Here is a 24283-nt window from a genome sequence, read left to right as displayed (position 1 = left end):
TTCTAATTAAAAGCGTACGAGAAAAAGCTTGATCACAACACCGTGAGATAATCAAATTCAGTGAGAGCCTTGGGTTAGGTCAGTGTTACGTTTACAAGTGCGTTTGATTCAGTTTGGATGTTTTACTCGAAATACGACAAAAAAAAGATTGTAAACAATATTCAAATTTAGTAATAACTGCATGATTTACGTTAACATAAAAATGAACATTTCGATTAATTCCTTTGCTATAAATTTTTAATTTCTAATTTTAACCTAGTTATAATATTTGATTATTAAAATAAATAAATTGAATACTAAAAGCATAATTAAAAAGCTTCTTTAGTTTTTTACATGCGGATATTTTAAAAAATTCGTTAAATTTGAAGAATAAATATATTTTGAATAAGTAGTTGACAAAGAACAAAAAAATTGAATTGTAATATTTTTCTGATTATTTAGTAGTATTTAATTGTATAATATAATTTATATGAACAGTCATAGTAATTTCTAATGTATACATTGCTTATTACAAATTTATTGCACTAGTTACGTGTAATATTTGACTATGGCTCAATGTATTACAGCTTCTGTCATATTTATTTGTGAAATATTTACATATGCATTAAAATAATATACCATTTTAACAAAAGCAAGACCAACTCTAGTTTAAAATAAAATATATGTTTAATTCTTTGTTGTTTATTGTTTTAATAGATATATTATGAGGAAAGCAATATGCACCATAAAATTTCTCAGGAAAAAGGTGACTAGAAATTCTTAAATTAAGAAATGAATGAATGAAAATTAGAAATGACTAAAGTTTGTATAATATAAATTAATCTAGATAGAAATGCATTTACATAAAATATTAAGAAAGTCAAAGTCAACATTCAATCTTTTTAGATTGTGTAACAAAATACATAGAAATTACAACTATTATGTTTTATATATACATTTATATAATTGTATAACGCAAAATGAAATATTCTTATTTGATTCAAATATAAACACAAATTAAATTTTTCAGGTGTAAATGTGTTATAAAAATCACTTTTAATTTAAGTTTAAAATAGTCATATTGAATTTATGTATATAAGCATATTAGACATATGTGTATGTATGTGTATGAATATTATTTTCTATGTAGATGATAAAAACAGTTTTTCAATCTGAACAAAAATAGCCAACATATGTAAGATAATGATAATAATTTTACTTTGATATCTGTTACAATTAATTTTTATTTAATGCTGTTATTACTCATTTGCTGAGCAAGCTAACTGATAAGACATTTATGAAAAGAAACAAAGATTAACAAGAAGCAAAAACATAATACAATCAACTATAAGAACATTTATAAAGAATGCAACTATTAAAAAGATAACAAATTTCTTTCAATAATATTATTATACTGAATACAAATACAAATTTATAAATAAAATACTACATATAAATTTATAAATAAAGTAGATCGATTGAAAAGAAAGAAAGATTACATAATAACAGAGTAAAAGTTTATTAGATGCATTTATACACTGACAGGCTGCATGCATGAACCATTTAAAAATATATAAATATTGTTTTTATAGCAATAGTATCTGATAGCAAGTTTAAATATTGAAATAAATTTATAAATAATTTTCTTGTAATTCACTCCATTCTTTTCGTTATTTGAAAAAAAGAAACTAATAATATAAATATATATCTCAATCTTAAAATCCATTATGAATTATTTGTTCTACTTCTCTCAAGGAAAAAGAGATAAAAATTTCTTCAGAAATAATATTACTGACTTTTCTTTGACAGTGTTAGTGGTAGAAAATGATAAAATCTGTCAAACTCACGTAAATGAGGCCGGAGTAGTATCTGTCTTTGAGGTTATGCAGTACGGAGGCTTCATTTAGGCACGTTAATTCAGCCATGTCTTCAACTTTATCGAATTTTGGTGGATTCATTTTCTGAATATCATCTTTCGCGACAAGGACCCGTTTTCCAGTTTCGGCAATCTCCACTTCGACCTCGTCACCAATTTCACCCTTTATCCCGGCTGCAACGAAACCTTGGGTTTCGTGAGGCACCCAAACCAGTTTTTTCTGTGTCCATTCTGCCTGAGTTGCAGGATCGTTGAAATTATTTCTGTCAACGGAAAGGAACCGCAATTCGGGATCCGAATGATCCACCCTCGAGTCGACGTCCGCCATTTTTGTTTTCGAGATCACTAGCTCCTCGAGCCGGCTTCAGGGACGAGCGATTCCAAGGACGATCCTCGACAGACTGACCTCTTCGTAACAAGGACACACATGTAACTATACAACACTCGTTTTCCTGTCGTTTTCGAGTGTCTATTGTTTAGTGGTGGTTAAGGTAAACTGAGGTTGGAGAGTTTTGGACGATTCGTAGTTCGTTCTCCTTCGAGGCACCGTGTTCTTCTACCACCTTTAACGCTCTTCGAGATTGTTTTCTTTCTTGCTCCTCGCGGCCATCTTCTTTCCTCCTTACGTTCAGAATAGTGGTGGGGTTGTATTTTCAAGATATGCTGTATAGTAGCGCTCACGTCGCTACATGACGCGTCTCGATAGAAATTTGATTGGTTAAATGGTAAATATATTAAACAAGCAACCAATCGAAAATATTTTATATATCAGGAAAAGAGAGTATTCTTCTTAAACCATAAGTAAGGTATCCTTACTACACTTTTTCTATGTTATGATTTTAAATATACACCTGATGGTTCCTAACCGATAATTTATAATAATGCAATTGTAACTTAAAATATATCTGTAATGTAGAGTCGCAGAAGAAGTTTATATTGTATAATATAAAATTTAACTTAAGATAAATTTCATTGTATTAATTACTTTAGAAGCATATATCTTTATTTTTATAATTTTTAATTTCATTTGTTACATAAATTATATTTTTAATGGATAATTGTACAATATAGAAATATTAAGTGCATTATTATGGAGTATTTTAAACGCAACTAAAATTTACAATTATTTTTATTTAAATAGTATTTTTTTTTAGTTATTATTATTCCTTTTTTCTTATGTAACACATATTTGTAACAATGAAAAAATAATGTATCATTTCATCCAAAATTATAATAAAGTAGTTAAACAATTTATTATATTCATAATGAGAGTTACTCATTGATTTAACCGTTGAGAATAGTTTATTAAATATATGCGTATTTAACATCACTAAATGTGCGGTATAAAGAAGGTAGATATTGTAATCCACATGTAAACATTTTGTTTTCGTAAAATATAAGTACAACTTTTACAAGTGTTTTCTTTATTATTTTATAATGTCTATATGAAATGTTTTGATAAAAATGTAAAATTTGTATTTTTTTTAATATGTATTATGTTTGTGTTTTAACATTTAAAATTTATCGAAAATATGATGATTTAAATTTGTGTTTCTTTTCTGTCTAAAATATGGTAGGCAGTAGGCAAATATATATAGCACTTTTTGAATCAACAAGTTTCTAATACACAATTAATCTAGTAACCAATAAAACCAAATTACTACCTTAGTAAATAATTAAAGTTGATAAAATGATAAAATGTTATCATCTTATTTGGTATAAATAAGTGACGACGGAAATTCTTGTTCAAGTGTTGCCTAGTGCAGAAGTGTGCCAAGAAATACAGCATAAAGTGTTTTAATTATTATATACAATAATACGTGAAAATTATACTGCTACATATGTGATTAGTACAAAATTATATAAACAGACTTGTCTTACATCTGAGAAGAAGAACGAACACCATAGTTATATTTTTCGCTCTTTATCTTTTGTTCTAAATTTAGTTCCTTTTTCTATTCATATCTATAATCAAATTAGGTTACTTAACCTATAAAATTACTTTAATCTATATTAAAAATATTAAATATTTTTGAAGCTGAATAATTTTATAGTTAAAATATGTATTGTCAGGAAAATTTTTCAAATTCAGCCTATGATCAGAAAAAGGTAAAATATAGAATTATTTTAACTGTTATGATTAGGAAATCCTATAGACAAATTTTTTCTAGGAAATGATCATTGATCTTCGAAGTGATACTTTAACAAAACCAACTAAAGAAATGAGAGAAGCAATGTTCAATGCTGATGTTGGTGACGATGTTTTTAATGAAGATCCAACAGTAAAAAGTATGACAATATTATTTTGAAACAATATATATAATAGTAGTATATAAATTTTTATTTTTGTAATTATATTTGATTTTTTATTAATATATATTAATATATACAATAAAAATATCAAATTTATAATTGTGATGATTTTGCAAAATTTTAAATAATGTTGATATTAATGATACATATTTTAAACAATTGTTGATTTTTAGAATTACAAGAAGCAGCTGCTGAAATGGTTGGAATGGAAAGTGCAATATTCGTATCCTCTGGAACTATGGGAAACTTAATTGCAAGTAGGTATAGCAGATTGCACATGTAGTAATTTAAGTTTTTAACTAAAGTGAATGTATAAGTTTCATTAATTTTATTACTGTGATATCTGTTAATATTTTATCCTTTTAATTTAAACTTAAATTTTATCAGTATTAAAGTGATAGCTCAAGTGTAAATGTTATAATTAATTTATATCTTTTACATATATAAAATAGAAATAAATATTGTACATGAAACAATGGTCATTGTAAGTTGTATATTATTTGTTAGAATTGTTTAAGTTTATATGTTTGATATTCAAAAAGTTAAAAATTGCTTGTATTGGGACTCCTATTGGGATTACTTTTGATCCATATAGATATTTCACATTTATTTTTTTTAATGATACACATATGTATTAAAATTTAATATAAAAATTATATATTTATTATTATTACTATTATATTGTTGAAACCATATACCTTATAAAACATAACATAGCTAAATTTAAGTTGGTACATATGATCACCACATTTTGTATTGCCCTAATGGACAAATAGGAAATTTTTAAATTTGGAATCAGCAGGACTGACTTATTGTATATTATATTGCAATTTATATATTACAATTAATATATTAAATTGATGTTGAGAAATTAACATCTATATTCTATTCTCTTGCTATCTTCAACTTCCTTAGATATACTTTTGCAAAACATGAATATACATACTATTAAAGATGCAACTAATAAACACTACACAGATTCATTTCAAGCAAATATTTATGAAGTATGGTGGCTCAAGAAAATGTTTATATATTATATTTCAAGAGAATTCTCTAACACAAAAATTCTAATTTTAATGAAAGTTTGTATATATGTAAAGTATAAAGAGTTATATATGGATCAATCTCTTTTTTTTTGCAGATATTACTTGAAGTTAGGTGAAATTGCTACGAACAAAGTTACAATCCATCCCCTGTTTTTTTAAATGTACTTTTATAATGATGTGAAATGGTGCAAAACTTCACAAATAAAAAATTTTTTATTTTTAGTGCTCTGTTACTTTACAGTAAAAATTCTCTTCTGTGAGATTCCATTTAAAAAACAAAGAAATTGTTAAAACTTTAATCTTTAATTTTATTCCTTCAATGACATTTAAAGAGTTATTCCATGTGTAACTCATTATGCTGTACATACACACAAACTTTTATCACAATCAGAATTTTTGATCTGGAGAATTTCCTTGAAATATAGCATTTGAACACATTCATGAGTCAGTATATAACTAATTATAGCATATCAGTAGCTCTGTTAGAATAAATAGGAGAAATCTTAGCCAGATATTCCAGAATACTAAAATATATTTTACAAATATTTTGAATAAACTTTTAGGTTTTAATAAATTTTAACTCATTCAGAAACACATTCTTTATATATAAACATTTAATATGTTCAAGCAAACATTCTACAATCATTGATATAGTGGAAGTTGAGATACTTGTATATTCATAATTTGTTGAAGATATATATAGTTAGCATTAATAGAAGTATCTATATTTATTGAATTAATAAAACATACACATATTTATAAACAGTTGTTAATTAAATCATAGTGAAAATAATATTAATCGACTACATTGCCACATATTACACATACTACTGTGATGCATAGATATATATCATAGTTATATACAATTCTATATCTTTTTCACTGTGTGCCTCAACCATTTTGTTGATAATAATTACGTACAATAATTACATATATATAACAATATAGTACTATTATATTATATATATACAAGTAAAACATTTAAATGATTTTTGTTTTGTTTTTCTTTACAATTTCTTTCCATTTAATTCAATTGAACTTAATAGTTTAATGCTATGCCCATGAAAAAGTTATCTATAGTTATTATGAAATTTGTAAAACTGACAATTTCTTGGCAATATGTTGATCTGGCTATTTTTCAGGAATATTGTGTCTTTCTTTTAAGTGTATTTCGAAATTACTAAAAATCACTTGATTGTTTTATTGTATACAAAATTATTAAAAAGAAACAGAGGTATTGTAGTCAATGAGATTCACAATAAGAAATTTTTTTTTAATTTTTTCATTACAAATGTTTGAAAGTTAATTCCTTACTATCAAATAAATCAAACCAAAATTTTGTTTACTCAGTATTTTCTTATACGATTTATATTTACATGGTTGTTTTAACATGTTTTATTTATATTTATACAGATCTTTTAATGTTTTATTTAAATTTATATAATTTTTTCACACATTTTGCTTGCTTTATTATGGTTGCAAAAATACATGATATTTATCAAATCATTTGTATCCTGTATAAATATTTAAAATGATATTTTTAAATGTATTATATAGTGATTTTATATTCATTTTCTAATTTTCTTAAAGTACCTAAAGTTTATTTTAGTAGCAAAAAAAAAGAACGAATTTGTTATTCTATGGTTATTCTTTTATGTTCATATTTGTTAAACAAAATATTTTTTGTGAATGCATTTTTATATTTTAAATTATTGTTTGTATAGTTTATGCTAATTTAACACAAATTTTCTACTTTGTTGTAAAGAAATTTTCATTTGAATTTTTTACACGATTTTTTTATATGATACGCATTTACTATAAACCCACGTGTGTCTATTTCTTTTTTTTGTGGCAGTTCTAACAATTTTTATATTTATTATTGAGGTATATATTCAGAAGTTTCCATAATAAACTTACACTGCAAAAAAGAATTTATAAAGGGAAAAGGGAAAGGGAAGGAGACAAACGGAAAGAGAGAGTCAGGACGAAAAAGAGCGTGCTGGGATAGATAGGACACGCCCATTATTGTGATTAAGACAACTTTGATGTTATGTCAATCTCAACCTTATTATTTAACATTTATTAATTAATAATTAAGCAAATTTTTTTAATGATTCACCATAGTGACACATTAAAACTTAATATTTTCTATCCTTCCAGATAGAGATAAACAACTAATTTGTATACAGTGTCACTAAATTGTTTACATGTGCAAATTTTGGCGTATAACTATAATTTTAACCACAAAATGAAATTTTAAAAGATTTGAAACATTTGTAGATTACTAATTACAAAGTTTATTACCATTGTGAAAAAATATAGTCACTTGATTATTTCTATAGAAAAGTGATATTTTTAGTCTTTTTAATTTTTTTAAATTTAAATTTGCAATCAAGAAATTTGGCTTCAAATGTAAATTACTTTCTATCATTTACAGAAAAAGTTCATTTAAAGTATAAGATTCATATTATTTTATATATTTATAGGGTATATCACTTTGTTATCATCTTGATATACATTAATATTATTGTTTATAGGAAAAGATAGATTAAATCAATATTACATGATTACAAGTGAGTTTTAAGTTGGATCAAACATGATTTTAAGTGAAATTATATTATTGATTTGAAATTATATTATTGAATTGATATTATAAAATATTCATTTTAGAGTTTTATACATTTATGTCAGTGTTCCTTTTAATTCTTTAAACAATTTGGGAAATGTTTTTTTAAGAATGTTATCAATAACCTGATCAAATTTTTCTTAATTTTGTTCACAGTTTAAAATCTTTCCTTTTTAATGGTGATTTTAGTTTTAGAAAAAGTTAAAGTCAAAAATAATTATAAATCATATTATATGATTGTCTTGGATAGTGAAATGTTTTGCAGAAACTTATTAAAATATAAAAGATGACTTATTTATTTATTTAATATGAAATTCATATAATATGTAAGTTCATTTATTTAGTTTTCTTACTAATTGAATTCTTTTATAGAAGAATGATTATTCGCACATACTCAGAAATATAGTTCTACAAAAATTGTAATTAAAAATACAACTGTTTTGGATATGTTATGAATACATGTTGGCCAAGATAGTAAATATTTTTCCTTGTGTGTATATTAATTCTCTGTTAGTTATATTTGTTATAACTAATCAGTTATATACATATATCGGATGTTTATGCTATTATTAAACATTTTATAATTAATAAGTGTCCATTTTGTAAATAATAAGTTAGAAAAATATGGAACAGGAAAAATTGTACAGTTTTCTATAACCAATATGATAGTATGCATCAGTTATTTGTATATATAATATTTTTTGAGAAATGAAGATGATCAATTTTTTAAACGAAATACATATTTTTTATCACATGAAAATGTGCATTAAGACGAATTCATCTATGTACTCTGCAGTAACCTTCAATATTATATGAGATGAAAAATAAAATACATTATAACAAATTTTCATAATAATGTGATAAAAACATACATTATTCCACTTGAGAAATTAAAGATCATTTTCATTTTCTGAAAAATTCTTATGAATAGATTTATTATAATTACGCTCAAAATTAATTTCACTTGCATTTTTTGTTATGGTTTTAGCTTGAATTTATTTTTTATAGAGGAAATTTTTAATTTCTTGAAATTGTTTGGCAATATTTTTAAATGTATAATCAGATGTATATAACCATTTTGCATGAATGATACATGATTTCAAAGTAAATTGATAACATGTTTATTCTTTCTTCTTTTATGCAGTTTACTTAAACTGAATGTTTATATTAAAATAGTGGTTATGTAGTTTTCAATTATTTATATTTTATAAAAATGTCACATAGCATGTGGCATCAAATATCATTGTTACTGTGTGATAATATTGATATACAAAGTTAATATTAATAAGATGGTGATGGTTTCTTTGTTTTTTATAATTTTGTTTTATCTAGAAGTGGCTAGTAAAATTTATTTCAGATGGTTATATTCAAGAAAAAATTTAATATGATTTTTCTATATAAGGAAAAGATTTTTCTAATTAAAAAGTTAAATGTAACCTTCAAATTTTCAATACATTTTCACTTAAAAAAAGCTTGTTTAATCCATGTTATGTTTTCTTTAAAGAAACCTTAAATGTAATTTCAATTTATTCAACTATAATCTATTTTCAATAATTTATTTAATCCGTTTAATTATAATCTGCCTATTTTCTCTACAGATAAAGATATTAACTTTAAATTAAGTAATATCAGTGACACATTCTATATTTTAAGTGTATTAACTGTGATTTATGCTTTAGCACAAATATGAGAAAAATTATTTAGATTTACTAAAAATTAAATAATTAATAGTAGGTAAACAATTACATGAAGCAGGAAGAGTTTAACGAGAAAAAAACCGATACCTAGTGAAATGATGTCTAGTGTTTGATTATATTGTGTGACAATTGTGTATATGTTAATCATTTATATAATACAAGAATACAGATGAGAATTCCTCATTTATCAGACAATGAATGTATTTTGTACTAAATAATGTATGTTTTCATAAAGCACAGACTGCTACAATATGAGTTTTGAATCAAATATACATTAATGATATGAATCAATATTCGTTCATAAATGTTCATAAAAATTAGTGATCTAGAAGTGTGATTTTTCATTGTAGAATAAGTATTGAAGACACTTGCTTGTCCAAAGAAACTGTGATGTTTAGTTATATTTTAAGTACCCTTAACTCGCAGTATGATATGACACCAAATACTTATAAACTTATCAACATTCAATCTATATCAGAAATAGAAATTAGAGCTAATTCGAAGATTAAGTTCATCAAAGAGCAAAAGATCTTGCTGTTTTTGCAACACAAAGAGATTAATAATATGAAGCATTTACAGTTTTATAAAATTTGGCTGGGATAATGCTATTTGACATTATTTTATAATTCAGTAGGCTATCAGAGTAATTTGATATGGAAGAAAGTAGAGTTAGAGTTAAACTCATTATGGTTTTTTGATAATGTTATTTGAAAAATATAGCAAGGAGCTAAAGTAAGCAGACGAGTGATGAAGATGGTTATCAATGAAATTTGAGTAAAATAGTATTATTGAATGTAATGAATAAGTAGAATTGAACATGGTTCAAAATATGTAATATAAACAATTAATAATTAGCATGTAGTAATCCTGTTTCTAAATATCATGGTATACTATTTATATAGTTTTTAATGTAATCTTTGTTCATAAATTTAAGTATTATGCTCAAACTATTAAAACTGTCTATTTTGGCACACTGTTTATCCAATGGAATTTTAGCATTTAATAAACTTTATAAGCTTCTAATCATATTGAAATGTGAGCTTTTTAGTAGGCATTTAAATAATTTAATTGATGAACATAATAAAACATCTTATTTTTTTTGATAGTGGATTTGAGTTAAGATTAGGATTAAGAAACAGAAGTCCAAGTCGAAACTTGGGAGTACACGAATATCTGCCGGATTTTCAAACTCTTATTTGTCGAAAACGAAGCTTTGAATGAAAAGAATATTCTGTTTTTCTCAACTTATTTTTGCATGTAAAATCACCATCCGGCTAGTTGTATCACGATTTTGAGGACACTCTGTATAACAAAAGGCATAATCTAGTTATTAAAAAATTGAATGTAGATATTGTTAGTACGTTTGTACAGCATTACTCAATTTTAAAGGCATAATACATATTCGAAAAAATTAAATGGAGTCGTTATGGCTATCTTTTTACGATCTTCTGTGAATTTGGTGATGTCCTCACCAGGTCTAATTTATAAAAAATTATTTCACCGTATATTCTTTCAAACAACTTGTTAATAAGTTGCGGCAGGTATCAATCTGGAATAGCTTTGCGTTAAGTTTTCTGTAGTCGCTGCATACTCTCCATCTCCCCGTTTTCATTCCAATTTTTGCTGCTTTCAGTTTTTCCCCAGAAAATATCCACGTATGTTTGACCATAGATTGATCTATGGTTGTAACGATGTGATTGAAAATTGGACATTTTAATTAATTATATTTTTGGTTTGATAATGTAGTATCGTAGGTTTATGGACCCTAAACGGAAAAGGACCATTAAAGAGAAAGTCAGTGAAGGTGAGTGGGCAAGACGGAAACTGTACTCATTGGGCAAACATTCGTCGATAAACAGTCCACTGATAGGTCTGCACTATTTTCGGTTACCGAATGGATAAAGATAATTTTAAGGAAAATTATAGAAAGCGAGGGACGATCCTTTCGAGGGGACAGTGTTGTGTCAAGCTTAGAGCGAGAGGTCGAAAGAAGTTGCGAGGAGAGTCGTTTAGAGTTGTTTTGAGTTGTCTTTTCTTTTTATATATATAACTGTTTAACCAACTGCTTCCTTTGTACAATTTTTCTTAAGTAGTGTATATATATAGTGACGACATAGTTTTACTGAACTTATTTAGAGTACTTTTGAAGTCCATTCGTGCATTAAGTGTTGAGATTCCAAATACCTCTGAGCAGAGTACCCAGAGTAGATCTTGAATTTCCAACTTTGTCTTTGAGTCTCTAAGTTCTTTATTTTTTAGATCAATTATTAGTCCATAATAGATTAAAAAATCGGCACCTATAATGGGTACGGCTACGTCGGCAACTATAAAAGGATGCCAGAAAGCTCGTCGCAATCGTCGCAATCTGAGGTTATGAATGCAATCTAAGCATAATCTGAATTGTATTAATAGTTGATTATGTATCAATAGCTGAATATGTATTAATAGTTGAATATGTATTAATAGTTGAATATGTATTAATAGTTGAATATGTATTAATAGTTAAATATGTATTAATAGTTGAATTATTTGCTGCATAGAGTTTGAACTCATTTGGCCTTACTTCTCTCGAGGCTAATATTTTTTGGTAATACGGAGACCGTTGAGTCAGAGTCGATTAAAAACCTCATGTTGGTTTTCTTATCGCGAATGTAAAGACATACTTCCTTTGTTTGAGTAACCTTCCTGTTCTCTACCGCTTCTATAGGTAATTTAGTCTTCCGGTTCATTTTGGTTAAACGTACACGGAGAGATACATTTATAAGATGCTGTCCCAAATTTTTTGTGGTAAAAACATATTCCTGGGTATCCTGGTGTTTTCTATCAAGAACGTGAACAATTATTACATTTTACGCTTTTTCGAAGATCTTCGATCACTGACTTGGTGTATATTATGGACGGTGATAAAGTCTTTTCTAACTTATCAATCTTCTGTTTCATCGGGTCCATTCATGCATGTTGTTTCATCGGTCATGACGCACCCGTTTCCTGTACTTTCCATAATCTTATCTGCCACCTCGGTCAGCGTATTTCAGAGACTTAAATACCGGTATTATATCAATAAAGTTATACCGAAATACCGATACCGGTATTATATGAAATACTAAAATAAATACTGGTATTTTTCGGTTCTTCCTTTGATATGATATGATGTATTCGTTTATTATCTATTTTCTGACGTATTCATTTATCACCTATTTTAGTTTATCACAACAAAAGCAACAATATAAATAAAATAATACACAAAATAATAACAAAGATATATTTTTTGAGCATTTTATGGGTGCATAAAAGTATTGGTACAATAGAATATTTACATTTATAACTACATAATTACATAATGAGACAACTGTTTCATTCTAGCACATTTTTCTAAACAATTTTTCAAATATCATTTACAATAGACGGAACTCGGTCACATTATATTTATATCACATATTGCACAATTATAGAACAAATGAGTTTCACTCATTCAACCTCACTCACAAACTGGAAAGTACATTATTCTTCTCTTTAAGGTTTTTAGACGGTGTCCTTTGGCACACGTGTCGCGTTTGCGCTTATTCCTCTTTCTTTTTCATTTCCTCATTAAATGTTACTAGTCGAGGTCATCAAATGTAGGGGACTTGTTCTCCCTACTAAATATTTTATGCGAGGAATAAATGATTCTCAATTTATAACAAAAAGGAACTTTATTTTAATACTTGTATATAACACGCGTAATCACAGTTAGAGCCTCCGTATATTAGTGGTTAATTTGTATGAATCCTTCGGACAAGGTTCATCAGATGTCGCTACCGATAGTTTTTGTTTAGTTATTACGCTCCTTAATGGGCGCCTTGTTTGTGGAAGAAACGGTAGAAGTAAATATTGGACCCAGAAAAACTTCGTTGTATAATAATCTTTTGTACAACGCGTGATGTGCTTTAGTATTAACGAGATAGCAGTGTGTGACCTAACGGAGCATTGGGAACTATTTCCTGAGCTCTCCGCTCGGTAAGGTAGGGTAACGATGTTGCCACAGTACTCCTTCCTACGTTATTTAACTCTCGAATAGCCGATCGTAGATGAGCGACGCGACGAGTCGATATCGAGTCACTTTTGACACCTATCTAAATTTTTACTATACTTGCTTTCAAATTAACTTTTTCGTGCAAGATATTATCTAATAATATTTATTATATGGGGAGGGGAGGAGTTTTGTTTGAAAAATGTAAAATTTTATAAACATATTTTTTATTTATGTGCACTGAGTATATACAACATTATTATGTTTCATTGCATGTTCTTTACATACAAATCGAGAAGTTTCGGCATATTCCATACTATATTAGTTATCGTTGTTTATACATATATAACACCTGGACCTCTTTCGCTATTTTTCCTCCTCTGCAAAAAGTACGTCCTCTTCAGAATCTTGCAATTCAGACTCATTGTCACATACACTTGCATCACGAGGGGAGCTAAGAGGAACGGTAGCACTTGTCTCAATATTTTACTCAATTTTTGTTGCCGGTAACTATAGTCACTAAACGTATGTAGATGGCGCCTCGTGGCCAGTGACTATAGTCACCCGTCGTGTATAGATGGCGTCTCGTGGCCGGTGACTATAGTCACTAGACGTATGTAGATGGCGCCTCGTGGCCAGTGACTATAGTCACCCGTCGTGTGTAGATGGCGTCTCGTGGCCGGTGACTATAGTCACCAGACGTTATGACGGAAACTTGCAACCCCCCAAATAATAATTTCCGCCACCATTTTGCAGACTTTCGCATAAAACAGTACGTGCCAGTATACTGGTCTGCTTTATCTACACCGTCCATATATTTATTATAATCTATAATCACATTTGGCTTCACAATATTAGTTCTTCTTTCTTTGCGTGTCCTTTTAGTGACCGTTCTCGAAGATGAGGTAGCACAAGTGCTGAGCATTCTCACGATACTTTTATCCCTCCAAACCAATAATAATATGTCCTTTCGTCTGTAGGCAACGATTTCATTTTTAGCAATTTTTGGATTTTTTATTTGATTTGGAATAAATTTCCTATTCGTCTGGGCAGTTCCAGTCATGTAGCATTTCATTTGAAGTAATGCATCAGTCAAGGGAATGCTTGAAAAATATTGGTTGTTAAAAATATGATATCCTACAGCGTCAGGATTAGATTGTAATAAATTTTGACACAGCTGTAAAATTATTCTAGTGTTTATTGGGAGATCAGGTCTAACTAATTTCTCAGTGGTAAAACTGCCATAGTATGACAAAATAGTTTATACGTAACCAATATTGGCGTCCGCAAGAACATAAATACGGATACCCCACTTGGTTGATTTTCCTGGGTTGTATGTGATGAAACGTATTCTCTCTTTGAATTTTACAATTGATTCATCCACTGATAACTCCGTCTCAGGTACAAAATTTTCACGACATTTACTGTCAATGTAATCTAAAAAATTGCTAATTTTTTGCATCCGTGTTGTCATGCTTTGCGTACCTTCAAAATTTGCATTTGCACGAAGTATCCAAAATATTTGTAGGAATCGGTCCCTCCTGAATATTTCGGCAAAGTATGGGATTTTACACTTGTTGTCTATTGACCAATATTCCTTTAGGTTCGGAAGAGGTATTGTTCCTGTTGAAAATAAGATACGTCTTAACGTATCGAATATACAAAAATTAATCTGTGAAGAGAAATAGATGTATCTTTAACCCCTTGCACTACTTTTACGAGTCTGACTCGGGATGAAAATTTTAGGCCAAACTTGAATATCACGAGTCAGGCTCGTTGTTTCATTTCATGTCAAACGTGGATATCACGAGTCTGACTCGTGATCGACATTTCGGGCCAAACGTGAATATCACGAGTCTGACTCGTTATCGACTATTCAGGCCAAACATGAATATCTCGAGTCAGACTCGTGGTCTTAATCTCGGGCCAAGTATGAATATCTCGAATAGGTTCGTGGCTATCTCGCACTTACAATTAGTCGTAAGATATCGTGTTTCAAATTCTGATACTGGACTCTGCCGATCGGCACTTTCCCCGACCATTTGGGCGCACGGGTTTGGCACGGCTTTTTCCGAGTTTCAGCGTAGTGCAAGGGGTTAAGCTATGCGCCGAGAAGGTTCCGGTAGTGCGTGAGGTTTTTGTTTCACGCGTTGGATAGGAGTTGGGAGACCGGGACGAGCTGCAGTCGCATGTCTTTTTTTTCTTTTCTTCACTCTAGTTTTGACTCTACGAGAATTGTCAGATATACCTTCCTTAAGAGAGAATAAAGATAATTATAATATAAGGATAGTTATTTCTTTCACCCATAATCCCAATAGTTCCCATAAGCAATATTATGCCAAGAAATGCTCGCATTTCCTTTGTCGTGACATTATTCCATGTATGTCATGTGGACCGTTTTGATAAATGTTCTTTTTGTATGTTATTTGCATACCAATTAGTCTCGTCAACTATCTTCTTGATCAACTCATCGGTAAAGAATGAATTGAAATAATCCAATGGTTCTGTACAATTTGGATTCAATTGTGAACCAGGATTTTGTGATCCAGATCTAAACAGTATTTTTTCTGGGATGACATCCTGATTGGTCACATTCTTCCATTCGTTATCAGGACTGTTGCTGCTTTCAGGAATATTTATTTCTTCACCACTGCTACTGTTACGTCCCGAACACTGCAACTCGCTGGTGGAGTTTCACGGGGTTGTAAGGCCCGTTACGCTGCTGCGGCAATGCTGCTTGGGATGCGGCCCACTCTAACTTGATAGAGGTAGACCTGGTTGGTGTTGAACTGCAAGGAGTTCTATAGTAGTAGACAGTCTCCCGCGCTGAGTGTTGGTGGGTCTCGTTTGATGATTTGTGGTCGTGATGGAGTTTAGAGAGAATCTTGATGTGGTCGTGATGGAGGTTTTACTGAGAATCTTCTTGCGAATGCCTTGTCGGTAGTTTTATAAGGATCGACTGTCTTCTCATTGGTTGGTATGATATTGGGGGTGTATGCTAACTTCGGCGTCTTTCGGTGGTGGTGGTTGTTTAAACATTTGGGTTCTTATGCCTGTCGTCTAGAGAATAATATATGGGTCCTTGTCACGGTTTATCCTAGCGGTGGTTTAGGTGACACTGAGCATGCGCAAGTGAAGGGACCCTTGCAATAGAGGTATAAAACAGACCTCCACTTGACTTGGGACATTGCGGTCCTAGGGCCGCAACAGCTACTATCACTGCGGACATTGAAGCGGTTGAGTAAATATCGTTCAACGGATTTCACTTCCACTGGATGAAGGAATGTCGTCATCTTTCGTTTTGTCGGATTCAAAGTAGTATTCATTACTGTAGGAATGGTTATATCTTCTGTAGATATCCCACTCCCAATATTCCGTCTCCAAGGGAGAGGTTTATTAACCCCTTGACATACAAATAAAATGCGCATCGACGCGTCCGTAGAATAGCATTTAATTTGGCTCAACTGTGGACACTCATGTGCAAGCTCAGAAACAGAACGTTTTATTTTCAAATTTAATGCTATGTAAATAAAACAATAAAGTTGATATATAACGTTAATGTACAATAATTAAGTAATACTATAAAATAATAATTTAGTAGTTCTGTAAAGTATGATACATCTCAAAACATTTTGGAATACGTAGTGGAATCAGACATGTTTTACACTGCCAAGTTGTTTCACTTCTTATATTATGTTTGATGCACGCATGGCATCTGTTTGCAGGATGTTGCTTTTTATTTGTCGCAGGCATATGTTCGGGAAAATGTGCCAAATTTTTTAAACAAAATAGCATCCACGCACGATTGAAACAGGTAAAGAATCTAATATACTGCGCGACGTTCGCCGAAGACAATTCTTGACGTTTCCGAGACGTCAAAGTCTACAATAGCACATGAAATGAATGACGTCTCCCAGACGTCATTGTATGTCAAAGGGTTAATCACTTGCGCTACGATTTAACTTTCGGTTGCCGTGCCACGTTCTACAATATAACATGCGTTATAACGTTACATTGACGCCGCACCGCGTCTGCGAGCTAACTGTTAGCCGACGTGACGGACACGTGGTTTTCGTTTCTGCGACAAATGCCTATCGACGTGGTATACACGTCGCTGGCGGCTTTGGAACAAAAGCATCTCGACGTGCGTGGCACGTTTTTATAGCGCAAGTGGTTAAGCGCGGGATGCTGTCTTCTTTTGTCCTTCTGATGATGATGGGCGGTGTTCCTGTGGTGCTGGCCTGGTAGTATCCCGGTATTCGTCGTTGCTATCGATAGGGTAGCAGGTAGAAGGACGACGGAAAAAGGAAGGGATGCGTTTCATCTCGGGCCTGCTAGTGGACTCATCGTCAGTAAGGCTTGCTTCTAGCAGGTTGCTTAGACCAGGGATACTTAGGTGTCACAGGAACTTCCATTTAAGAGAAGTCGAGGCTTTACCGAGGATTTGCGTGAAAGTCCTCGAACCTCCTTCAAGTAGGAATCCATCTATTGGCGAGGATGAGAACTTGGTCGCTACAAGCACCACTGTCACTATCCACCGTATCGTCTCTGAAACTTTTAGCTATCGTGTGTAGGATGTTATAATGTACAAAATGTAGGAAATATAATAATTTTAAGCCAACGACGCCATCTATTGATGAGTGTTAGAGTTAATAGTGTTACTTCTTTTGTTTTTGCGAGACAGTGCCCGAGACACTGCATTAGGTCAGTCGCTCTGTACCCTGTCTATTAGGAACACGTGTATATTGTAACTATGATAAAGGTACTTGGTAACGAAGAAAACTGTGCAAAGTTTACTTAATCTTAACATAAAATATATGAAATGACAGCTAGTTCCTTTGGTAGTGGCAAAGAGAGACTGACTCGACAAAGTGAAATTCGTTCCGACTCTGCCATCGTCTCACATCTTAAGTTTACATTATACGGAAAATAAGACTTCATCGCTAAAGATTTCTAATTTAATTGAAAGGAAACTAGACTGTTTAGTCTATTATGCCCATGCGTATCTTATCGTTCAGGACGACAGACATACGCGTGCCGCTCCATAATACGCCTTGCAGCCGTGAACTACGTTGGGCGGCTATTTGCCGACACTCGTCCGCAAAGGGTTAAACCATACTTCCTTGGTCACGAAGTGCGATGGCAGTTGACTTCTTGATAAGGCACCTGTGGGATTAACGATGATACGTGCTTACAATTTTTCGCTGATGTACCATTCTGTATTTCGGCAACACGGTTTGCAACAAATGTCTTTAATGTGTGAACTGCCGATCTAATTCAGTGAAGAACTATTGTAGAATCGGACCAAAAAACTATTTTATCGAATTCGAGTTTTAGAATCTTTTTTTACGGTTTTGTACAGGTTGGCCAACAAAATTGATGCGCATAATTCCAGTTTAGGTATGGTGATAGTTTTAACCTCTTAGGCACGACGGAACTTTACGCGGGGCTGTTTCTCGGTACGGCAGAGTTCAACGCGAGTTACGTGTAAATGATACGGCACTGCAATGTGTGACGGATAATGCTGTTCTTTACACGAGTACATTGGAATGAAGTGTTTGATGATTAAATTATAATTTTTCATTAGTATTTATAAAAATATTTATTTTTAAAATTTTTTAAAATTAAGATATGATTTTAACGCGCGTTTTAACTTTAACAATTTATTCTAATAATTAATAGTACATTTCAGTATGGTACGTCTTAAAACACACAGAGATGGCATTCGGGAAAGCCACTATAGTGGTGCGCCGCACAGAAAGATGATATCCGCGAAAGCCACTATAGTGGTGCTCAGTGCCTAAGAGGTTAAGGGGAGCCACTCGGGACTTGAGCAAATTAATTGTGAGGTAGTTTTTCCTTCTGACTTCGTTGTTCGCAGGTAGACAGGCGCCACAGGTTCTTTCACTAGCATCGCAAAACCCATGCAGTTCCATGCCTTGCCTGTGCCTCGTTGTTATTTGTCGCTGTATCGTTAGATTGTTTAGAATAGGTAATTGCTCATGAAAGTTCCTCCATGACATGTGCAGTAAAATAGTGTGGTAAAGATCGGATTTATGGAGATTGAACTTTAAACTTTCATTATCTTTTATTCTCTTGCGGTACAAATGCGCGAAGGACTGAGTCTTGTGAGGTACGTGATGCAGACGGTGGATTGTCGAAAGAGTCCCGTCAAACCCTTCAGTCAGGGTTTTATAGGCCCTATGACGACCCATTGCGCCACTCAGTCCTGCTTCGAAAACTGATAGGCTTAATGGTTCCTCGAAGCGACATAGATCCCTATGCAGAATGACGCCATCCAAATAAAGACTCGTGGCGGCTAAGATTCCGCTACTACGCTCATGCAAAAGGAGCAGGGACATTAGGGTCGAGTGTGCACCGGGTACGTCCCCGCAACATACCAGCAGTCGCTGCAGGTCAACAGGCATTGTCCCGCGGATGGCATTGGCTATCGTCAATGTCATGCCGGGGATTAGCCTGGGACCGGGTAGCGATGTTGCAGACCAACGGTCGTCTTAATTTACGACCTCCCTGGGCGGTCATCACGACTTTCCCGCGCGAGGGCGGTTCCCGCGTAAACCTTTCCCGCGAAAACTTAGTTTTTCCCGCGCGCGGGTTCGCGGTGTTTTTCTACCCCTTTCGCGAACACTCGACCGCTTTAAAAGCTCCTAAGTCAGAGGACCACGGGGAGTTTGAAACCTTCTACGACGCCGTGATTATTGTCCCGACTGCCACGACGAGCATCGACATACTTATTGCGACCCACTTCAGACTCTTGTCACGATAGGAAGGGACTCATCCCACTTGAGTTTTTGCTGCCAGAGTTGTTGCAGTCTTCGTCGTGACGATAACTGGGTCAATTAGTCCTAACGAGTCGAACGACTTGGTTGCTTCTGATAGTACTCTTCGTTTTGTATTACCTTGTATGGGATTGTTCTTGACCGTATAGATAATGGTATCTTCCACGAAATTCCAATGAATTCCTAAAGCCTTTATAGTAGCACCTCCATCTTCATATAATCGGCGATTGATTACACTCTCAGGAAGAGCACCCAGAATATGTTTGTTGTTCGGGCACCACTGCCGGATATGAAAACCACCCTTTTTGAAGAGCTTAATAAGTTCATCCCGAATTTCGCGAGTTTCTTCCAGGGTTTCCGCACCTGTTTGCAAATCATCGATATAAGATCCCTTAAAAGTATTGCCGCTGCCTTTGGTTAATTATTGTTGTAAACTTCGTACTGCCAAGAACGGTGAACATATTAAGCCAAATGGAAGCGTATTCAATTGATATGTCTTGATCGTTTCATCAGGCTCTCTTCGCCATAGGATTCGTAAGTACTTACGATCTTCAGAATGTACCATTACATGAAGAAACATCTTTTCTATGTCTGCAGAAGGAACATAATTGAGCCGTTCACTGCACAAATTGATTAACTCCTTAAAACAAAAAGTGGAGAAATGTAATGAAATAATGTATATCGTTTTTTAAAATTCCCTTTATAATTTAAATCGAAATAAATATCGTAGAATGCATAAATACAAATGTAACTTTCATCTAACGGTATATAAAATTTATAAGAAAAAATAGCCAAAAGGTAATCGTTGGTAATGTTACCATTTTTATGTTACTGGAAGAGTTAATCGATTTGGCAAATGAAAAAAGTAATAAATTTAAATTTTACTAAATTTTACTTAAATTCTGATAAGACGGCGCTAAAAAATTCACCGTTATCGTTCATGGCTTGCTAGTGCATTTGAGTTGCATTATTGCAACGATTTACATTAGAGTACGGAGTTAATCAAAGCGACCTCTGAAATAAATTATTTATTATTCAGTGGCCACAAAATTTTTGTCGTTTAATGGTGTTAATCTTAATTATCGGGGAAATTTATTATAAATATAAAAAGTTATAACTATACCAAGTGGTTTGACACTTAAATTTAAGATTTTTCAAAAAGTGGAGTTAATCGATTTGTGCAGTGAATGGCTCAATTATGGGTCTGAAAACGCGTTGCAATAGAGAATAGGTCTTCTTGGATCGTCGCTCCAGCCATTAATATATCGTTGAGAGATACCCCGGTTGTAGTTTTAGTCTATCCATCGAAAACTACTCTAAGCTTCCTAATAGTGCTACAATCCTTTATTACAGCATGATGCGGCAAAAAGTAATCCTTTTCTTAAAGATCTGCTTCCGTTATCTCTGGCAAATATGCAAACCGTATATATTCGTCTAAAAAACGGTTATATTGTTCCTTTAGTGCAGGATTTCTATTTAATTTGTTTTCAAGAGAGCGAAAGCGTTTAAGGGTTGTACTATAAGAATCTCCAAGTGCCAATACCTTTACCTTTAATGGTAATTTTACTATATATTTACCTGATTCTGCTCGTCGAGTGTGATGCAGGAAATGTTTCTCACACTGCCTTTCTTCTTCTGTGAAAACCGGTGCGCCACTGATTTTCTCCATCTGCCAAAATTTCTGCATTTGTGCGTCCAAATTGTCTTCAGATTTCACGATTAACACTAGGTTGACGGATTTCAAACTTCGAAATGAAATGCCCCAAAAACCATAGCATTAATTTTAACCATTTTGTATCGTAAATGAATCATTTAATCCGAAGAATTTATATACACAATTATTTTTTCCTAAGCTTCTTAATTTTTGAAATTTGTACGTAGTATATCTATACTCCCGGACAAAAAGATAGCACACTTTAAGGTTAACGTAATTTTTATTTATTTAACATTATAAATAAAGCATTGTTTTCACGCATTTTTGCAAAATACCGCCATAAACGTTCACAAATGAAATCGAATTGAATTTCTTCTGTCTATACAATTTTATTGAAGAAAAAAGAATTTTTAAGAAAACATAGTGGGACAAAATGATAGCACGTTTAACTGAAAAATGTACAGCAATAAATCAATTAATTTTGTGGTTCCTTCTTTACATTTAATAACAGCCACCATTCTCTTTGGCAAGGATTTAAAGAGCTTTTTAATAATTTTTTGCTCTAATTGCTCCCATTCATCTTGAATACATTTTTTTAATTCAGCAATGTTTCCAAATTGTTTGTGCCATTTGCATACACAGCTTGGGCAAGATTTCTCCAACAATTTTCAATAATGTTAAGGTTGGGTGACCTTGTTGGCCAATCCAGAACGAATTTTTTCTTGGGAAAGGTACTGCTTTACTACTTTCGCAGTGTGCATTGCGGCATTACCCTACTGAGAAGAATCTTCGGATAGTGAAGAGGAAAACTTGAAAGTGTGTCGTAACAGGAAAAGGGTGCGTATTCTTTCTGGTTCTAACTCCGAAGATGAGAGGACGAGTATTTCAAACACATCCCAAAATGTAATGGATGAAATTGAAATTGGAGTTGACGGAACACAGTGGATGAAACTGAAAGCAGGCGGATCTAAAGGTAGGACGCCCGTTCGTATGATTTTCAGGAATATCGCAGGGCCTACTGGCTACGCTAAGAGAAATATTATATCGGGTTGTGTAACTAGTGCTTTTGAATTGATAATCGACAGACACATAATGGAACACATAAAAGATTGCACTGAAACCGAGGCACATCGAGTTTTGAAAAAAGACTGGACAATCACAGTTGAGTTACGTAGTTTTGTAGCAATTCTGTATGCCCGGGGCACATATGAAGCGAGATCATTGAAAGCTTCTCATCTATGGTCAAAAAAATGGGGACTCGCTTTCTTCGCCAACACAATGAGCAGAGATAAATTTATAGAAATTCTGAGATTCATACGCTTTGACAAAAAAAAACACCAACGATCCGAAAGATTAAAAACAGATAAATTTACGTTGATATCCGAAATATGGAACAGATTTATAGGTAATAGCCAGGATTGTTATAAGCCGTATCAAAATATCTCTGTGGTGGCTCGCAATGCCTATGCCGGCGCTCGTCGTGGCAGCCAGGAAAATAATCACGGCGTCGTGGAAGAACACGGACTGATCTCGAGTCCTCTGTCTTAGGAGCTTTTAAAGCTGTCGAGTGTGCACGGAAAGGTTGGAAAAAAACCGCCAACCCGCGCGCGGGAAAAACTAAATTTCCGCGGGGAACGCCCTCGCGCGGGAAAGTCGTGATGACTGCAAAGGGGGGTCGTGAATGAAGTGAGACGTTGGTCTGCAACGTCGCTGCCCGGTCCCAAACTAATTCCCGGCATGACATTGACGATAGCCCCCGGTGCACACTCGACCCTAATGTGCCTGCTCCTTTTGCATGGGCGTAATGGCGGAATCTTAGTCGCCACATCTCGATAGATGAATAATTATTTCCAACGAAAGCCCGATGTAGGTTTACGCGATATATGCCGAATAAGCCTGATAAATTTGGCATTAAGTTTTGGTTAGCAGTTGACGTCGAAACAAAATATATTTTAAATGGTTTTCCTTATACGGGGAAAGATAAAACTCGATGCTCAAAATCGTTGGGGGAGTTCGTAACATTAAAATTAGCCGAACCATATTTACAACTGCGAGTAAATAGATAAACTTATAACAATATTTATTTAACAGTTTAATAACAGAACACGAATTATAATTGAATTAGTTAAAATAGACTCGCTTCACTCTGCGATATAATCTATACACGACTCTTTTATGCACAGCGTCTTTTTCTGATGACTGTCCTTCAAGCACTAACTGTTTTTCACGACTCTTAGTCATACTCGTCACACATATACTGTTCCGTCGTGGAACAAAGAAGAC

The 24283-nt window shown here is 32.4% G+C and overlaps 2 protein-coding genes across 4 annotated transcripts in view; one reads left to right on the top strand and one right to left on the bottom strand.

The window, feature by feature from the left end:
* The window catches only part of zip (myosin heavy chain 10), a 31302-nt gene extending 28853 nt beyond the window's left edge, over window positions 1–2449 (bottom strand). For all 3 annotated transcript variants that reach the window (XM_017905166.1, XM_017905168.1, XM_017905167.1), the window contains exon 1: window positions 1827–2449. In XM_017905166.1, the coding sequence (XP_017760655.1) occupies window positions 1827–2183 (357 nt within the window). In that variant the 5' untranslated portion in view covers window positions 2184–2449. The remainder of the gene's footprint in view (window positions 1–1826) is intronic.
* Window positions 2450–3898: 1449 nt separating this feature from the next.
* LOC108551125 (probable low-specificity L-threonine aldolase 2) overlaps window positions 3899–24283 on the top strand; it is a 40726-nt gene continuing 20341 nt past the window's right edge. The window contains exons 1-3 of the mRNA XM_017905164.1: window positions 3899–3964; window positions 4027–4144; window positions 4342–4425. Coding sequence (XP_017760653.1) covers window positions 3917–3964; window positions 4027–4144; window positions 4342–4425 — 250 coding nt within the window. The 5' untranslated portion in view covers window positions 3899–3916. The remainder of the gene's footprint in view (window positions 3965–4026; window positions 4145–4341; window positions 4426–24283) is intronic.

The sequence above is a fragment of the Eufriesea mexicana genome, unplaced genomic scaffold, assembly GCF_001483705.2.
Source record: "Eufriesea mexicana isolate 0111107269 unplaced genomic scaffold, ASM148370v2 scaffold3677, whole genome shotgun sequence".
NCBI lineage: Eukaryota > Metazoa > Arthropoda > Insecta > Hymenoptera > Apidae > Eufriesea > Eufriesea mexicana.
The sequence above is the reverse complement of the archived record's forward strand: the minus strand, read 5'-3'. Positions and strand labels throughout refer to the sequence as shown.